The 20,746-nt window shown below is 29.5% G+C and overlaps 1 protein-coding gene across 1 annotated transcript in view; it reads left to right on the top strand.

The window, feature by feature from the left end:
- The window catches only part of LOC129913232 (zinc finger protein 1), a 68,930-nt gene that overhangs the window by 21,088 nt on the left and 27,096 nt on the right, over nt 1–20,746 (top strand). The window contains exons 2-3 of the mRNA XM_055991815.1: nt 10,557–10,729; nt 10,838–11,668. Coding sequence (XP_055847790.1) covers nt 10,557–10,729; nt 10,838–11,668 — 1,004 coding nt within the window. The remainder of the gene's footprint in view (nt 1–10,556; nt 10,730–10,837; nt 11,669–20,746) is intronic.

The following is a 20,746-nucleotide window of genomic DNA, read 5'->3' on the forward strand; positions in this document are numbered from 1 at the left end:
GTCGAACTTAAGAAACACTGAAAAGGCTCATTTCTTGTTTTATTTTTTTTTTTTAGAAAAGAGTCTGATGTTCGAAATCTCCAAGTAAAAGAATTCTTTAACTTAGAATTTTGTTGACACTTTGATCGAACTTCAAATAGACTGCTATTTTTTAAAACTTGTTTTAAGATATTAAATTACACATATTTTGATCTTCGAAAATTCGAAGCTAAACATTTTTCGAATATAAATTTGATGAAGATTTGCTTTTTATTTTTTTTAATTTTCTTCGAAATTTTGAAGTCGAAAAATAGCTAACTTCGAAATTTGTTGAACAAATGACATTATTTACAAAAATTTCTTTGACACTTGAATCAAAATTCAAAAATACTGAAAATTCAACTGTTTCTTTGAAGAATTAGCCTGTTGTTCGAAATCTCCAAGTCAAAGTATTTTTTGACTTTTAATTTGATTGACTTTAGGATCGCATTTCAAAATATGTAATATTTTTGACTTATTTTGTTTAGAAGAATATACCTGATCTTCGAAATTTCAAATTCAAAAATTTCTTTAATCAAATTTTTGTTGATTTTCGTTTTTCCAGAAAATTGGTTTGATCTTCGAAATTTCGAGGTTTAAGACTTCGAATTTCATTAAAACATTGGGTCTTTTTCGAAAATTATCTTAAAATCAATGAAATTTTTCTTGATATTGGGCCTTTCCTTCACCATAGTGCGCCCTTGATAACAGATGATGTGGTGATGGCCAGCCGATGACGATGACGACGGTGATGGTGCAGGGAAAAAAAGTAGGTACTGTATGGCGGCTGCCTTATGCAGTCAATACAGTCTGCCAAAGGGAAAAGGTGCATTTTGGTTGATATTTTTAGATTTTTCTGCAGTGTCGGGTCGAAGTGGCATTCAAAGGATGCCACAGCTTGGATACACAGTATAGATATAGAAGATACATTTATAGACGACTGACGCACCAAATCTATCCCAATAAAAACTCTTCTCTCTCAGTGTGTGAGAATTTTATAGCTTCTGATGCTTAACATATCCTCAGATGTCTGATGTTACTTGACTTCAGATGTTTTGCAAGAATCAACAAAATATACAAAACAACTTCTATGTCACATGAGATACTACATTTTTAAAATGATGATTACCTTGAAAATTTTTAAACTCATTTGAAGTTTATTTTGGGACATGCACGCATTATAGTATTTTTTTTTTGTTGTGTGTAGATTGCGTATCCTATAAAAGTACTACTGCATCATCCCGGTTAAACAAGGCGAAAAAAATAAAAACTATAAAAAATGCATAAATCAAATTGTTCCCAATTGATGATCAAGGTGTATGTAAAAACAAAATACCGGTAAAAAAAATAGAAAAAATTATAACATATAGTGACAAAATATAGATACAACCGACCGACTGACGACGAACGACTTTAGTGTTGGGTGTTCAATGAAAGGGCAATTAATTAGATTGAAGAGCATCGTTACACACACTAAATATATATCTATGAATGTATTTTGTTTTCTCTTAACAAGCAGTCATCAGGAATAAAATTAAAAAAAAACAACAACAACATTGAAACTATTACAATATACAAGCGCGACAATCATGCTGACGTTAAGTTTTATTAAATGATCTATTGAAGAGGGGTGTTGAATTGTGTGGGATGAATGAACATCTATCGCAGCGCATCTAAAAAAAAAAAATGAAACAAAAATGTATTTAAATGATGTAGTCGTAAAAATTAGATTGATTAGATAGCCTGAATATATCAATATGAGGATGTGTGGTAGATAAATTTCAGGTGAATTTGATGTTGGTTTTTTGAAAAAAAAAAAAATCACTGAGTGAGCTATTTTTAAGTGGACTTACTCAATAGATTTTTTATGCACACATTTATTTAGGTACTATAATCTGTTAGATTTATATAAATAGCTTATGATTGAGAATTTAACAGCAGAACCATTAATTTTCAATAAAGTCACTAAAAAGAGAGTTTGCAGTTTTTGGTCCTTCGAGCCAAATATACCAATATTTGTTCCTTAAGTTCTGATGTTTTGGACTTTTACTTAACTTATATCAGAAGAAAACTTAAATGATCTTAAAACAACTAACTTTTTTTATTTGGTCCTTCGAGCCGGATAAATCACCGATTGAAAGAAATTTCAGTCTTTTTGTATTTGAATCAACGTTTAAGAATTTTAGTCTTATTTACAAGATTGAGTTTAACCCTCAATCATTAAAGTGTAAAGCAACTACATACATTCAAAGCTTGACTTTTAGTATTAAAATTACTGCGTGAAAATTTTAATTTTTGTATTGTTATTGGGGCCCTTACTAGTTGAAGATATTGTTTTCATTTATGTTAATTAAAATCTGCCTATAATTTCTACAAATGAGATACAATTTCCACACATATGCGAGTACACGTATTACATTCTGTTTACTATTCCAATTGTGATGGTTTATTTATTCGATGGAACTGTTAAGACAACAACAACAAAAAAAATTAATAACAGTAAAAATATATTGTTTACTCATCAATTTAAATTAATAATTATTTCAAAAGTTGTTTTAAAATAGATATGATGAGACACGGCTTGTGCCTTAAGATTCGATGAGTAAAATTAAATTAAATGATTCATAGTGAGTGGATCATTGAATATGCTCATTTTGGACTGTTGTCTGCTTCTGGATTTTATGTGGTTCCAAATTGATTCCTTGAGGAACAGAATTCAGTCTTTTTTTATCGAAGGATATCTTCTTTCAACATATAAACGAAAACAGAGAAAATATAAGGTGTTTTTCCATTTTTTCATTTGGTCTTTCGCCCCGGATAAAGCTAACTGGAATATCTCTAGGCAATCTAAAAATTAAATATTTTCAGAACTTTTCAGGATCAAATTTTTTTAAATCTTTAAAATCTTAAATTCTGGAAAGAAAGAAATTCAGTCCTTGGAGCCGAATATTTTAAACATTTCTTAGTTCTTGTTTGATTTAATTTTTAAAATGTTTATATCTAAATAAAAACATCTGTTTTAAATTTTTTTTTTTTTTTATTAAAAACTTGGTCCTTCGAACCGGATAATTGATTATTTTTGCATCAAAAATTCGAGAAAAAGTCTCAAAATCTATTGATCAGTATTATTTTGTTTATATTGTGTGCATTTTAATATTTTATCTTGATTAAAAGCCATAAAATCTTTAATTAACAAATAAATACATTTTATTAAAAAAAATAAAGCAAAAATGCATTTTTATATTATTTGCAACCTAGATAATAAATCTTTATTAAAAAAATATGACTTTCTTAAACAAAATGCTTAAATTAATATTTTTAATTAGTTGAAATACCACAAAAATTTACATAAAAAATTTGCATGTCCTAAAAATTTTCAAAAAAATTTAATCAACAACAAGAAGCAACACAAACAAAAATCCAACAACATATATTATCAAAAAAAAAAATATCAAAGTCTTAATCTATTAAATAAATCATATGTCACTGGAATTAATTAAAATGTCAGTTTAACAACCGAATAAAAGTCGTTAAAGTTGACAATGAAACTCAGAGAAAAAAAAATTAGCTTTTGTTACATTTGAAAGCTAAAAAAAAAACTTGAAAACCAAAAAAATGGCAAATAATTTATCACTTTCACCTAAAAGAAAATTAATAAAACTCATTCAGTGTTTTTTTTTTTTCATCTCCAAGATATTTATCTATCTATCTATTCTACCTATCAAATCTGTTGTATATTTTTGCGCCTTTGAATTCACCTGTTCCGAGTGGGTGTAAAAAAATTTCAAATAGCTCGCTAGTAGCCTACAAATTAAGCTAAAAAAATATATTTTTTTGAATATTTTTTTTTTAAATATGTAGGTAATACACTGCCGCTCATCTGAATAGGTTCACATTTTAGTTCATTTTACATTTGGCCTGTCTTGGTATTTAATGCAATGGCACATCTTTTTTATGTATGTAACGAGAGAACATCTTTATGCGCTTAGTTTAGGAGAAAAAAAATGTTTTGGGGCCTACCGTTCTTCTCACACGGTAGCTAGACCAAATCTAGTCATAAAATCAAGCATATTTTTTGGCTCATCTGAATAGGTTCAAAAGCAAAAATGTTAATAAATGATGAGTTGCATGGGTCTGTTGGACTCAAAATTGTGTCTGTCAATAAATCTGATTGTGTATAACCTGTAAGAATGAAAACGGGTCGTGAAAAATCTTAAGGCGCGGAAAAAATGTGGAAAATAAAAGAATAATTTGAATTAGACTGAAACCAACGATGCATTGGGACAAAAACAAACACAAGTTAAAATTTAGTAAGCAGTTATTTGCGCAATATCCAAGGGTATAGAAACAACATTAAAAGTCGATGTAACTCAGTCACAACATGGGCCGATAGATGTGCAATGATCAGAATAGCATGACTTCGAGCTAAAAATTAAGCTGAAAACCGGTATAAAATACAGTTTAACGACGGCAAAACGGGTTGTCAGAAGTGGTAAACATTTGAGGAGAACAAAACCTCGCAAAAATTACCACTTTACAAACCACGAACAGAAACTCACCTCCAATAGTAAAAAAACTCTGTTTGAAATTGCAGATAAAAAGTTTTGTATGAGGAAATAGCAAATTCGACTTTCACGACAATTTTTTTTTTATGGAGGTGAGTTTCTGTTCGTGGTTTGTAAAGTGGTAATTTTTGCGTGGTTTTGTTCTCCTCAAATGTTTACCACTTCTGACAACCCGTTTTGCCGTCGTTAAACTGCATTTTATACCGGTTTTCAGCTTAATTTTTAGCTCGAAGTCATGCTATTCTGATCATTGCACATCTATCGGCCCATGTTGTGACTGAGTTACATCGACTTTTAATGTTGTTTCTATACCCTTGGATATTGCGCAAATAACTGCTTACTAAATTTTAACTTGTGTTTGTTTTTGTCCCAATGCATCGTTGGTTTCAGTCTAATTCAAATTATTCTTTTATTTTCCACATTTTTTCCGCGCCTTAAGATTTTTCACGACCCGTTTTCATCCTTACAGGTTATACACAATCAGATTTATTGACAGACACAATTTTGAGTCCAACAGACCCATGCAACTCATCATTTATTAACATTTTTGCTTTTGAACCTATTCAGATGAGCCAAAAAATATGCTTGATTTTATGACTAGATTTGGTCTAGCTACCGTGTGAGAAGAACGGTAGGCCCCAAAACATTTTTTTTTCTCCTAAACTAAGCGCATAAAGATGTTCTCTCGTTACATACATAAAAAAGATGTGCCATCGCATTAAATACCAAGACAGGCCAAATGTAAAATGAACTAAAATGTGAACCTATTCAGATGAGCGGCAGTGTATATTTGTCTGTTATAATATAACTACACACGAATGATATTAAAATTTCAACGCAATAGACGCAAACAATCAAGATTTAAGTTTATTGTTTTTGAAATATCAAAAAAAAAAATAATAATAATAACATTTAAAATTATGAAAGCTATGTGCCCTATGAACTGTGCATGATATAAATTTTCTTTAAAACTAAAAAAAAAAAAAAAAAACATATTCAAAACAATAAACTACAAGATACTCATTTAGTAATAAAACTTTGAATGACATCTAGTATTTTGTTCAAAGAAAAATAAAAAAAAATAAAAGAAAAAAAAAAATACAAATTCTTTAGATGTTTTATAATACATTTTGTGTTTCTTGTTCTTGGCATTATTTTGCAAAACATCTAATAGGTCAACATGACACCAAAAAAAAAAAAAAAATAACAAAAAACAATAAAATACTTGTCAACATTTTAAGAATAAAAAAAAAAATTAATGTTAAACTCATTTAATTAGACAGCATACACCTTTTGGGTGTTCCATTTTGTTTTTTTGTTCTTATTTTAAAATTAGCATCTAAAAAATTTTTTTACGATTTTATCGTTCAAAAAATATTACGACTCTCATTCTGCCTGGACTTTTACGATCTCAGGAACTTTGTAGTTAAGTGAGTTGTGTGATATAGGTGGACTATAACATCTGGTGAAAATTAAATAAAATATAAAACGCATTGACGTAATTTTTTTTTTTTTTTTTATTTATTTTTTCTTGAGTTTTAACTGCGGTTCTACATAATATATTTTCATTATTATTATTTATGATTATTTTAATGAAGGATTGCAGAATTTATGGTCTTTTTGTAATTAGAAATATTTTGAAAATGCAATTAAGTAATAATGTTTTTAAGTTTAACGACTCTATGCTTATAGAGAATATAAATTAAATTGTCCTTCTTGGTTAAATTTAATTTGGTCCTTTTGACCCGAATTATGTGAGAAATAATTGAAAGTGTTGAGTTCATAAGCTCCAGTTCCAATAATTTCTTAGTATATAATTAAAAAAAATATTAATCAGCTCATAGATCCCCGGACTTATTATAAACATTTTTGAAACTATTTAGTTTTTCTATCCATTCTTGTAAACATCCAGCAAAGATTTTAAGTTTTTTATTGAACAAGACATCTTTAAAATTCAAACCAAAGCCATATTTCTAATTAAAAATTAAAACTAGAAAAAAATTGATCCTTCGAGCTGGATCTTAATCCCTTTTAAATATTACAAAAGCCGTTTGAACATAAAAAGTTTAAAATATAAGAGTCATATCCATTTCGCTGTAAAAAAAAAAAAACTAAAAATCATCCTTCGAGCAGATTCTTGATAATCAAATGAGTAGGTTGATCCTTTGAGTTGTATTACGCTTGTCCTTCGTACTAAAAAGTCAGAAATAAAAGAGTCTTATCAATTTTTTTCAAATCCAAAATAATATAGGTACCTAATAAACCAAAAAAAAAATGGTCCTTCGAGCCGGATAAATATCATTTTATAAATTGTTTTATATTCAAAATTGTAGTTTTTTTTAACTTTTGCGGAAGTCGTTTTACTAAATAGTTCAAAATCTAAGAAAAAAAAAATAAAAATTGGTCCTTTGACCCGAATTCAAATCACTTTTAAAATAATTTGGTTTCCAGGTTCATTAGGTATATCACTTATAACTAAAGTGATTTAAACTATAAAGTTTAAAATATGCGAGTGATCGCCACTTTTCAAAATCGAAATCAAATGAAAAACTGAAAATTGGTCCTTCGATCCAGATGCAAATCACATATTAATAGTTTGATCCTTCAAATCGGATGATATAAACTTTTAAAATTTGTTGTTTGTACTAAAAACAAACTAAAAAGGGTCTATTCAGCTTTTCATGCAACTCTTTTTCAATTGATGTAATTTTCTTTAAATTGGTCCTTCGAGCCGGATAATATATCATTTCCAAGGCGGTTATAATTGGCTTTTGCAGTTGTTTTTAGTACTAAATACAAACAAAGGAGAGTCATTTTAGCTCAACAGTGTTCCTTTTCAATGAGTAAAATTAAAAAAAAAATTGGTCCTTCGATCCGGATAACTAATCATTTCCGAATAAAGAAGTGATTAAACTTTCATCTAAAAATCATTTAAAATTTTCTGTTAAGACCAATTAAGCAACCTCTTTTCCATCAAAACCATCACATGGTTTAACAAATCAAACAAAATTTAACCATCCAAGTGATCTTTTCCATACACTTGATTGGAAACTCAGATATTTTTTTTTTTCACAAAAATAAATGCAAAAAAAAAGAAGGAATCGCTATTAAATCATCTTTGTCATGCAAAAAAAAAATGTATCTCTCAACACATCATATCACGTATTTATTGTAATATTTTTTTCTTTACTAACAAAGTCTGTGAATATTTACTACAGATTCTACATCTAGTACAAAAGAGACGCACAACTTTTGTCGCGACACAACACAACTTATAATATCTATATCTTTATAATAAAAGATATACCTAACCCGCAACAAAAACTACTCACCGCAAGTTAATAGACTTCAATTAATTTATATCTTTTCATCTCACTCTTGAATCTTATAAAGTACTCACATATTCACTATAGGATAGGTACACCAATACACTCATATGAAAGTAAAGAAGCAACATTTATCTCATAAAATTATACATCTTCAAGATACTTTCGTTATATCTTATAAAGAGAAGTTTGATGAAGAAAAATGCGAGCAGAAGGAAAGGAAGGCAAAAGGCAAGGGATGATGATGATGTAGCGGTGCGTTGATTGTTTGTATATCTTTACTGTCAACGAACTAAAATCATTGACGATGTCATAGTTTTTTACCTTAATAATCATCATCATCATCATAATCATCATCATCATCATCATCATCAAATTGAAAAGAAGAAAAAGAATGAAAAAAAAAATATTCATAAATTGTATCTAAGGTCTCCTCTTATAGTGTTGTGTACCCGCACGTTCTCAGCCGTTAAAAATTAATGAAACATACAGGCGATCGAAGAGTGGCGGCGGCGCTGGCAACGCACTGCACTGTAATATGCAATATACGACGACGACAACAACAACAACAACAACAACGATGCGATGATGATGATGATGGGATGGAATTGAAAACATCCCCCTTCGCCAATAAATATGTAGCGCGTTCGTTTTTATAGCGAAATGAAAACAAGAGTCCGCGTATCATGACCCCTCACAAAATGACATATAGAGTGTGTACTTTGTTCGCGTTCGAGTTCTTCTTTGTGTTTGTATATTTCATAGGTGTATATGGCCCGTACAAGCACACATGACAACAGAGAAAACACAACAATAAGCGATTAATTGACGTAAATTAAGGTACACACCATGCGGCGCGTATGGTGGCTGTCATGCCTTTCAGCCCATATAGTAGCATATCTATAGTCTCCATATAAACAATCAAGTCTTGAAAAAATTTATAATAATCAAGAAGGAATCGGAATTGAAAATTTTTGCCCTCTTGAAAGAAGAAAAAATGTATATAAATTGAGAAAAAAGCCCATTCGAGGGCATTTTTGTAATCTAACAGATACTTTTGCGAGATAAGCGCGGAACCTCGAAAAAGATTCGTTTTTTCTTAATTTTTTTTTTTTTTTTTTTTTTTTTTTTTTGAGAAAAAAAATAAATGAAATTTTTTTTTGTCTGCCTCAAGAGTGAATATAAAAGTGAAGATCTCTGTCTTGTCAGACTTTAAGGCCAGACTTGTATGTGAGATTCGTTTTTTTCTTTTTTGTTTTGCTTTTCGATGAGATCACCGTATCTTTGTATCTTTTGTGTGATGATTACTTTTTTTTTCTACCCCTTCTCTTTTTTTTTTCCTTCACTGGAATATGACTTTATGTGTGTTTTCGAATCATTTAAAAAAAAAACTATATATACCGCCAGGGATATAGTTACCCTGATGATGATGGGGGATATCTTTTACCGGCTTTCAAGTTAATTAATGCCGCGAGGAAAAAAAAATGTGAGCATTTCAAAGTAAAAAAAAAAAAAAAAAACAAAAATTAATAAAAAAAGATAAAATAATTCTGTTCAATTAACTGAAATGTTTCTCATATTTGATAGCCTTTTTTTTCTGTGTGATGTGCTTAATTGATGATGGCGGTGAGGTTATGTTGTTTGATTATTTGTTAAGTGTATTATTATCATCACGAGAAGGTTTTTCTATATTAAAAATTATTATAGTTCATTGTTGGGCGACATTTTGAATATTTTTTTTTACATCAAATGAAGGTAAACATAGTTGCTATTATTTTTTACTAAATGGCTCCCAATCCAAAACCTACTTATAATCTACTTAATTTTACCAAGAATTAGTGATCTATGTTTGTTCAGTGAATAAATTTAAATAAGTTTATTCAAAGTGAACTAAATGGCACCCAAAAAAACTAAAAATTAATTTAATTTAGACATTTTTTTTTGTTGGGCACAATTTTGACTATTTTATGTTTTTTATCCAAAGTGGTTATTACATTTTCAAATAGTTTTCATAAAAGTAAACATTCTACATTAATCAGAAAACAGAATAGGAGTCATAGTTTTTTTTTTTTTTGAATTTTCATTAAATGGCGCCCAATTAAGAACCTTACAAAACATCGAATGCATGTCTGCTTAGTGCCTACTTTTACCAAGAACTAGTGACCTATACGTTTGTCAAATTAACAGATTAACAGCCCAAAAAACTATGAATTATTTCAATTTAGAACAATTTTTTTTTTGTTGTTGGGCGCCATTTTAAATTTTTAACCGAAGTGTTCATACTTTTTCAAGTGAATTTGATAAAGATAAACGTACATCCTTTTTCACATTTCAAATTAGATATCAGAGTATGGCTAACAGTTTCTTTGAATTTTACTAAATGGCGCCCAACCAAGAACTAAACATAATGTTGAATACATTTCTTCTTACTTTTACTAAGATTAAGTGAACCATTTCTCACCCATGACTAGCCTTAAATTAGTTTATTTATAACGGACTTAAATGGCGCCCAACAAAATATGATTTTTTTATTTTAGAAAAAAAAATTTTTTTTGTTGGGCGCCATTTTTTTTTTTTTTTTTTTTTTTTTTTATTTACGAACTTTACACTGATTCTAATTTATTTTTTTCTTTCTTTCTATTTACAGTTCCATCACTGGCATCGAGTTTACACCATCATAGCCAAATTAAAAACGATGATAGCAGTCAAGCATCATCGGCCGCCACAACAGCCCAGCAGGGTAGTGGCGGTAGTGGAATTGGTATTGGTGACTACATAATGAAATGTCCGCAGTGTCATCAGCGGTTATCGAGCTTTCAGGTTAGTATAATAAACTACTTGTCAAAAATTTATCATTTTTTACACTTGGATTGCTTTGAAAAATTTACAAAAATTGTTGTTGTTTTTTTTTTTATTCTTTTTACATAGGCCCTCCATGAACATATAGAAAATGAACATTCTCATGAAAAGTTCGCCTTTGAAAATCAACCACCAAATGGCTATCACATAGATCGTGAAATTGACTATAGCAGTCGACAACAACAACCACAACATTTAAAACAAAATCATAATAATAACAATTTAACCAATTGCAACAATAACAACAACAACAACAACGACAGTAATAATAGCAATAAAAATAATAACAATTCAAAAATCTATAGTATTAGCAACAACAACAATAACAACAACAATAATAATAATTGTCACTTGTCATCATCGTCCTCCTCCATGTCATCGTCATTGTCATTGATTCCAACAACTGGTGGCCGAACTACATCTCCAGCACCATCGTCGCATTCACCCCTGGCGGGAGCTAGCGCATCACAACGCACCACACCACCCACCGATCTCAGTTCGCAGTATCATCATCATGCAATGGCAATGGCCGCTTTGGCCGTTGGCATTTCCACTTCGGCCACAGCAGCCGTCTCGAATGGTTATGATGCGAGTGCAGCAGCTGCCATGGCCGCAGCGGAGGCAATGGCCATGGCTGGTAGTCGGTCAACTACAAGTCCATTGAATGGTCATAATGTTGGCAATGGTGGAAGTGTTGTTGGTGGTGGTGGTGGTGGTAATGGCAATTGTGGTGCATCAACGGCATCATCATCGTCGTCTACATCGTCGTTGTCGTTGGGATTATCATCTTCGTCGGCAGGTCCTTACCAGTGTTCTCAGTGTTCGGCTGCATTCCCAAATCGTGATCTCCTTGATAAGCACGAGCTGTTGCATTCGCCGAATTCATCTGGCGTTAATCAGGTTAGTTAAAATATTTATATTTAATTTACAATAATACAGATGGGGATGAAATATTAAACAAAAGAATTAACTGGCGCCCAACTGAAAACTCTTGAAAAGAATCTTTTTCTTAAGGTTCATGTCTCAAATTTCTTTAATTATCAAGTTTCTTTGTGCGTTCATGACACTCAAATCGAGCGGTAAATTAATTTTTTTTATTTCATCCTCAGTCCTCCACTGGCCTTCATTAAAAAAGGTAATAACCCCTCTTTAATTTGGACTCTGTGTTATACATAAAAAAAAATCAGTGAAGATGAATCGTATACAGAAAATTCGAATGTGACTGGCTTTGTTTTAGTGAATCATTTTGTTTCAATTTTTATCCAGACACAAGACTTTGCGGGGGTCGTATACACAATACACATACCTTATAGTTTTATGAAGCATACATTTGAACCAAGTGATGCAGAGATTATGATTTTTTTTTTTGGGAATAATCATGATTCATAAATTTAATGAAGCATTCTAATGAAATTTGTTTGCTTCGTATTATAACTACCTACATACTAGGAAAAAACTTTTGTTTGAATATAATCACGTTCCGGTAAGGCTTCCTTTTTACATCTAGCTAAACAATTTTTGTATGATTTGTATGTTATAATAAGTATGAAAAAAAAAAATCAGTTTAAACACTCACCAATAATAGATTAGTTAAGATGCAAACATTAACGAATACAGCCTTTTCAATATAATTGGCTACTTAACTGGCGCCCAATGTGTAACCAATTGTTTCATTTAACAACACGCAGGGACTAGTAGGTAATATTTTACATCAGTTACTATAAATGAAAAACGATTTCGAAGCTTACAAAATACTACATTTTCGATTTGGGGGAAAAAAAAGTTAACTGGCGCCCAATGCGAACCCTATCAAATAGTTTTCGGATAATAAAACATATTTGTGATATTTCTATTCTAATATTATTGTAACTGATGTATTAAAAATCAAACCAATAGCTAAGTGTTTTTTATTTAGTAAAGAAAAAGTTAACTGGCGCCCAATTTGTGACTAATCGATATAAATTAAACGTAAATAACTAATTGTAAATGAATGAATTACAATATTAGAACATCTTGTTAACATACTTTAAACGGTTTTGAAGCTCAAATAGAACATATTTTTCAAATATGTAAAATAAAATTAAATGGCGCCCAACGCGAAGCCAACGAATTATGAAGTTTTCCTGAATATTTATGAGAGAAGTAGTAGTGAATTAAAACTTAGCAGGAACTGATTATGAATAAATTTCGCTTTAAAGACCATTTAGTGCAATAATCTAGGAATGGTAATAAGATAAAATTCTGTGTTGTAAAAATCGTTATACGTATTAAAACGCATTTATTTTTTTAATATGAATTGATTTATTAATTTTAAAATCAATTTCACTGCTGCAGTTTCAATTTAAGAACAGTTCAAAGGTAAGGTTTTATTATTTTCGTTTTTAAAGTAGGTAAATGGCGCCCAATGCGGAACCTAGTTTTCTTCATATATTAGGTATTAATAAGTTTCATTTGTTTTACAAAAATCGTTAGATTAACGGTATCGTAAGCTAATTTAGTGAGAACATAGCCAAGTTTAATAATTTCATAAAAAAAAAACAATAACTACCTGCTTTTAACTGGCGCCCAATTTAGAACCATGTATTTTTTGGAAAATAAAATATTTTCTTTTTTATTCCCAACTGTTATTACAAACAGCAATATTCAAAGCAAACAATTTGCAGTCTCAAGTGAGTAAATATAAAAATTGTATTTGTTGGGCGCCATTTATGTAAGTTTTTTTTTTTTTTGTTTTCTTGCAATTTCATCACATTCTGTTTAGTCATATGCACTTAAAATTCTTATCAAAACTGACCTTACAATAAAAGCCCACATTTTGATTTCCCCTAAACAAAAAAAACCTACCTAAGTTGCCATTTTGCTTCTAACCTCATAAACTAAAAATAAAATACTCAAAAAAAAAAAAACACACAACTTCCCCCTATTTTTTGATAATAAAATTTGTGTTTGATGATATGGTCAACCTCTTGGGGATTTTCTTCACTTCATATTATATATGAACACTGACTTCAAATATATCTATACATTGTATATATCAAAAACTAAGACCCCTTAAGATATAATTTTTTTTTTTATTTTCTTAACAAAAGGTAACAAGAGAAGAAAGTAAAAAAAATCTAATATTTTTTCAACATATCTGCCAACAATTTTTTGAGATATGAAATTATTATTATTATCTGCACCCTCACATTTCTTTAACAACCGTAGCCAATTGACCACACCACTCCAAAAGGGCTCTATGGTGTTTATATTCGTTTTGAGAAAATCTTCATATAGTTTGAGAGAGTGACGGTTTTTCTTTCATTTAACCTGTGGTGATAAAAAACAGTAGAAAAGAAAGCAAGAAAAATGAAAAAAAAAAAAACTTATCTACGATTTGGTAATAAGAAAAGGGTGTTGTCTTATTTATTAGTTATACCTTATACCTCTGTCGAGATAGAGATATGTGTTTGCCATACATACATACATATAAGATATGAAAGAAAAAAAAAAAAAAAAAAAAAAAAAAAAAAATGGAGGTCGTCAATGTTTTGTTAAGTTATGATATCAGAAACCCCCTGTGACATATACGAGGCGAGAGGTAAGACGACTGACGACGGTAAAATGTGTATGGATGGAGAGAAACAAATAAAAACCCTCAACAAAACAGAGTTTTTTATGCCTATACATTTTATCAGTAGTTGGGATTGGGGCAGAAACTTCTTATCGGTGGGTTTTTTCGTTTTTTTTTTTTTTTTTTTTGTTCATATTCCTCTCGTAGCCTGTAGGCACTTTTCTACGCCTACTAAATCGCAGGCATAACAAAAATATGAAAAAAAAAATATTAATATCAAACATATATACAAAAGTATCTTCTATATAGAAAAAGCGAGGTAGGTATCTTGCATATTTTTTCGGTAGAGGATGATAGTTTAATATTTTTTTTTTTTACGGATACGCCTGAATGAATATATCCAAGAGGAAATGATTTTTTCCTGGTATCTATCTAGGTATCCTCTGCATATATAGGTCTCTTTTTTTTGCACAAAATATCTATACCTAGATAGATAGATACTTTTGTATCTTTTGTTATGTTTATTTTTGAGAATGATGTGTTTTTTTCTATTTTTTTTTTTTTTTTTTTTTTTTTTGTAAAAAAAATGGCATAAAAAATGTTATATGCTCAATAGATTTAGTTTGATAGAAGATAAAAATGAAAAAAAAATCATAAACTATAGTAGATATCTAGATACAAATAAATAATAAAAAAAAAAAAATAATAAAAACAAAATGATTACTCCTCTGTGCCAACAGGAAACGCAAGTCAGCTTTCTACATATTTTATTTGTTTATTATTCATCTTCTATTTATCTGTTAATAAGCTATAACAAACAGTGGAAACACAGAACAGCAGCGCGCGCGTTTGAAAAAAAAAAAAAAAACAAAACACATTCGTCAAAAATGTCAAAACTTCAATCATAATCTCAAGAGATACATTTTAATTTTTTTTTTTTTTTTCATACGTCTATGGAGAATGGAGTATTTTTTGTAAGATGATGGACAAGAGCCTCGGTTAAAAACAATGGTTTTTCTTTGTTCACCTATAAAAACGTTTTCACACAAACGCATCTTTTTTTTTCTCAAGATAAGTGTGTAGGTATAGAATTTCCAGTGAAATCAAAGTCGACTATAAGAAAAGGAAAAAACAAATTATTATATAGGACTAAAGGGCAAACGTAATAAAGAAGAAGATCGTTCCTCATCTACAGACTTTAGTCTGATGGCTCATATGCCCACACATCAATCTTCTACAAGTGAATTCTTGAAGTTATTTTATCCTGAGAATCAATTCACATAAAAGATATACTTTTAATTTTGAATTTTTTTTTGTTGTTATTTTTTTTTTTTTAGTCTTTATGATGTTATTTCATCCAGAAAGAAACCGCGACTAACAATGTCCGGCTTTCAGAGAAACCGCATAGTACCTAAACCCCCCTTTCCGCTATATGCCCATAAGCCACGAAGCAGCCCCTGAATGATGATCTATATGGCGAAGGCTTATTAAAGTCTAAGCAAATCATATATTCACAGGCAGATGCACACATATGGCTACGTGGTTTTAGTTTTCAGTTTAGAATTTTTTTTTGGAATTAAATCAGAGGATGTATGAGGGAAGTTTGCGAATAAGTTTTTGTATTTATTTTAAACGCGGTTTGTTAGGTGCATAAATATTTTTTTTATTTGTGGCAAAAGGATATTTTTAAAAATATATTTTTAAGGATTAGAAGTTTACAAAAAAAATTTTGATGTGGTTTTTGGTAGGGTTAATTTACCCGAAACACTAAATTTCAGTTTTTTAGAAAACAACGGAATTTATAGTCAATTTCAAATGTTTTAAAATATTTTAGAAATACTGGTCATAAATATTGGTCAACTGGTGCCCAATTTGAAACCACGAATTTATAGAATAAAAAAAAAACAACGAAATTGTTCATGTTGGGCGCCATTTTGTTTTTGTTTTTTTTTCAAAAATGTCTTCACATTCTGTTAAATGTTTTTAATTTTTTCTAAAACCACAAGGAACGACGCTAAAGCTATCACCATGACTAATTCATTAATTTAAAAACATGTTTCTAAATGGCATTAATTTAATGAAACTGGCGCCCAATTCGTGTCCTTGTAATGAATTTATTGTATTTTATTTGCAGTTTTAATGTTTTTTTTTTTCTATTTCTTTACAACTAATAGGTATAACTTACAAAACTATTCTAAATAAATAATATTTTGATTCATATGAGAAAACTCTGGAATTATTTTTGTTGGGCGCCATTTACTTTTGTATTCTTAAAATTTCATCGCAAAAGTTATATTTCTATTCAAAAATCATTCAAACTGATGTATCTTGAGCAATTTAAACAAACATAATAGTAATAGTGTCTTTTATTTCCAAAAAAAATAAGTTAAGTGGCGCCCAATTTGTAACCAATCTATGTTTTTTTAAGATTACGCATGAATTACATAATGATTGAAGCATTTTTTTCATACTTTAAACGGATTTCAGCTCGAATCGAGCCTAATTTCCAATTTGGAAAGATGAGTAAAGTGGCGCCCAATGCGAAACAAAAATACCTAAGTCGTTGTTTTCTGTGTATGTTAGATGTTATTAAAATAAACTGGATTTTTTTTTAAATAAAAATATTCACCGTTACAAATAAATAAATTTCAGAACTGGCCCAAAAATGTATAAAGATTACAAAAAAAAAATCTATTTTCGTAAAATAACTTATATAATGAAGATATAGCCAAGAATTTCATTCTATGATGAAATAAGTTTAAAATAATTTTTTTTATTCATCTGCTAAGGTGCCTGCCTACAAAACTATATAAAAAAAAATTTAAATAAATTATCACAAATTCCAAAGTGATAATGGTTATATGAGCTGAATGATGATGAGGTTAAAAACCTTCACATCATTAAAAACGACTTTTTTTCAAACATAAAACACTTTTTCTTATCATCTTTTTTTTTACGTATAACAGTATAAATGGCAATGAGGTATATTGACTAAAATGAATTTATTATTTTTTTTTTTTTACTCCGTTAACAGGAACGGATGTGCCGTGGTTTTATATTTTATTTTATTTAATTTTCATTTATTTTTTTGCTGACCACACTTTGTTTGTTGCGGTATAATATATAAACCAATGACGAAGGTAATGATAAGAATAATTAATATTATTATTCTTATTATTCATTAATCTAAATAAAAAAAAAAAATAAAAGTGTATTGCTAGCCACTTACTTTTTTATACCTATATCTACAGTCAGCAAACTTATATAAATTATATGACTTCTTATCTCTTATAACAATGTGCGTAGTTGTACCTTTCTGACTTTGTCCAATCCGAAGTCCGATGTAATTATAAATACTGGTACATATTGATCAATAAACTTCGATTTTCTTACTCATCATGGTTTTCTTTTTTTATTTACTTATAACGTGACCTGTGATGAGCGGTAATACCTATAGAAAATACTTGAATTTGGGCCCTCTGAAAAAGGGCCTTGTTTTATTAAAAAATATCAGACCCGGGTTTTCGTTGTTCCGCTTATATTCTTCCCCACATCAAAATCTATGTCTCCACCAAATTTCATTAATATCAGACAACGTTTATAGGGTACAAGCTGCCACATACACCCAAAAAAAAAGTTCCCAATAAAATATATTACTAAGATTTCTATCGGGAAGTGCACCTTTTACGTGTGTTTTGTCTTCAATCCTATTGATATTTAATGAACGCCCTCTAGTGGAATTCCTTAAAACCTCGTTTCTAAGTCCATCCCTGGTGCGACCATAGATGGGTAAACAAAATATGAAGTCAGAAAAACCCCAGATAAGATACGTTAATTTATTTATTGTTTATTTTGTTATTTGCAATTAAATACTCGTCCAGCGTATCTTTTGCTTGCATAGGTAGAAAAAAAAGTAACCTGAGGTATTATGATAATTTGTTTACTTAAATAGGATTTTCGTCCCACTGTATTGTATTAATTACCTTTAGATAAGAATCACACACACAGAAAAGCAGACTGACGCCACTGATGGAAAAGGACAAAAAAAAGAAGATCCTGACATGTTTAACATACTGTCTGTTTTGTAAAAGAGAAAGATTTATATTATGCACTTGAGAGATTTACTTTACCGATGAAAATATGTATTGTATTTTATTTTTTGCTTGTTTTTATCTGTTTAATTTGCTGCTCTATACTCTTCTCATTTCAATTGAATTAATTATTCTCATTAATTTCATTCCCCATCACACACATGTGTATTTTATTTTCATTTATCGTTGTAATAAACAACCCAACTAATTTAACACACAAAAAAAAAAGAAGTAATAATAAAAATAAAATTTAAAATAAGAGCTATAAAGAATTAAATTTCTCATAAAATTTATTAAAAAAAAAAAAAAAAAACAAATAAGAATTAAGGTGGAATTCAATTGGTAACATCCGGTGTGTTGTTGTGGTCCGCCTCTTTTTTTTCCAGCCGATAATTCTGTGTATTTTTTCTGTTTTATCTTTTACTCTCCACCATTTTTTTTTTTTTTTCAATATCTACCTCTTCAGTTAAATGATAAAAAAAAAAAAACCTGTGGTATTCTGAGTTCTGACTTTTATGCAGTAGGTACAGTTATAATAATTGCAGTAATCACACGGATAAACGAATGAAAAGAAATGGAGAATGCATTTACAAAAAAAAAAAAATAATAATAACAGACATACCATCAATTTCACTATACAAACATAAAAAAAAAATATAAAAAATAAAAAAAAAAAAAAACGAAAGTGAAGAGTGGAATTAATCAAAAATGAAGTTGAATGCCACAATGGCTGCTTTGTCCATTCGATGTTGTTGTTTTTTTGTATGTTGTTTGTTTGTTCATTTGTTTTTTGTGTATGTGTGTGGCATGGAAATGGTAACAGTTGCAGCAGCCATTTTCGACTTTGGTTATCTTTTTCATCGGTTTGGTTTTGGTTTCTTTTATGTGTTTTTTTTTTTTTTATGAGAATGCCAGTTGGAATTATATTGAGAAACAAATAAGTTTCTTTGTTTACCACACAACGAATTTAAGGGGCAAACAAAATGGAAAACTACCTGTTTATCTTTATTTTTTTTGTTCAACTTAGTCTGGCAGGTATAAATAGATAAGGTGCTTAGGGAGAGATGATTGGTTGAAATTTTTTTAAGTGAAAAAGGTTACTTTAGAAGCAATACTGTAAAGAGTAGGTTTTTATTCACCTCAATTGAGCACAAAGTAGTCGAAGTTAGCCCAGTTAAATGGCAAGAAAACTTAAGTATTCTAATTCTTACGACTGCCTTAAAGTGATCGGTTGTTAATACCAAAATTACTTAAAATTTTCAATAATTAATTAATTAAGTACATATTCACAAAAAAAGGCCTAGGTATATAATCTCAAGTGAGCTAAAGTGAGCTCAAGTAAGCTCAATTGCCCAAAGTTGAAATTTAACCCAATTCAAATCAAGTAGTCAAAGTAGTTACAATTAAGTTCAAACAAAGCCGGCTGAGAGAGCCTATTGAACTTATAGTTTACCAAAAAAATCGCACGTACCTACCAAAAGTGAGCTAAAATGAGCTCAAGTAAACTCAGGTGCACACAGTTGCAATCAAGTTCAGTTTACCCCTTAGAGGGCCCTCGCAACTTCTAAGTAATCCAAGTTATCCCATGCCATATCAAGAAACTCAAAAAATTTTCAGCAACAAAATTGAGCTAAAATGAGCTCAAGTAAAACCAGGCGCCATAGTTGAATTCAAACACAATTCAGTTCAAATGATAAAAGGGTAGTCAAATTACTAGCAAGTGAGTTCAATAAAAAGAGAGAGAGCCCATTAAACTAATGGTTGCCCAAAGAAATCGCACACACCAAAAGTGAGCTAAAATGAGCTCTGGAAAACCCAGGTCCGCACAGTTGAATTCAAGCACAATTTAATTCAAATAGTAAATGAGTTCAACTTATGTACCTTAATTACTAATTAAACTAAGAAATCAAAAGTGAGCTAAAATGCGCTAAAATGAGCTCAAATGAGCCCAAGTGCGCAATCTTTTAAGAGCTTCAATAGAAAGTCTAATAAATTGAATAAGAAAATTATTTATTTAAACTTTATTATCACTTTTAAAAGTTAAATTAAATAAAAATAAAATATATATTAAATAAAAAGAAAAAAAACGTTAATAGGGATATGTTAAAATTTCCTTTGTGGTATTTCTGTTTTCCTGCTTTGATGTACATATTTGTATTTTAACATAATTTTTTAACAATTAAACTATAATTAACAAACGTCACTTAAAAATACATATATTTTTTTTTTTTTTTTTTTTTTTTAATTTTATGTAGGTAAAGTAGTTTTTCTACCATTAAGTCTGATTAATTACGTACTCAATTAAAAGAAACAAAAAAATATATATATACAAAA

The sequence above is a fragment of the Episyrphus balteatus genome, chromosome 3 (assembly GCF_945859705.1).
Source record: "Episyrphus balteatus chromosome 3, idEpiBalt1.1, whole genome shotgun sequence".
NCBI classification, from domain to species: Eukaryota; Metazoa; Arthropoda; class Insecta; order Diptera; family Syrphidae; genus Episyrphus; species Episyrphus balteatus.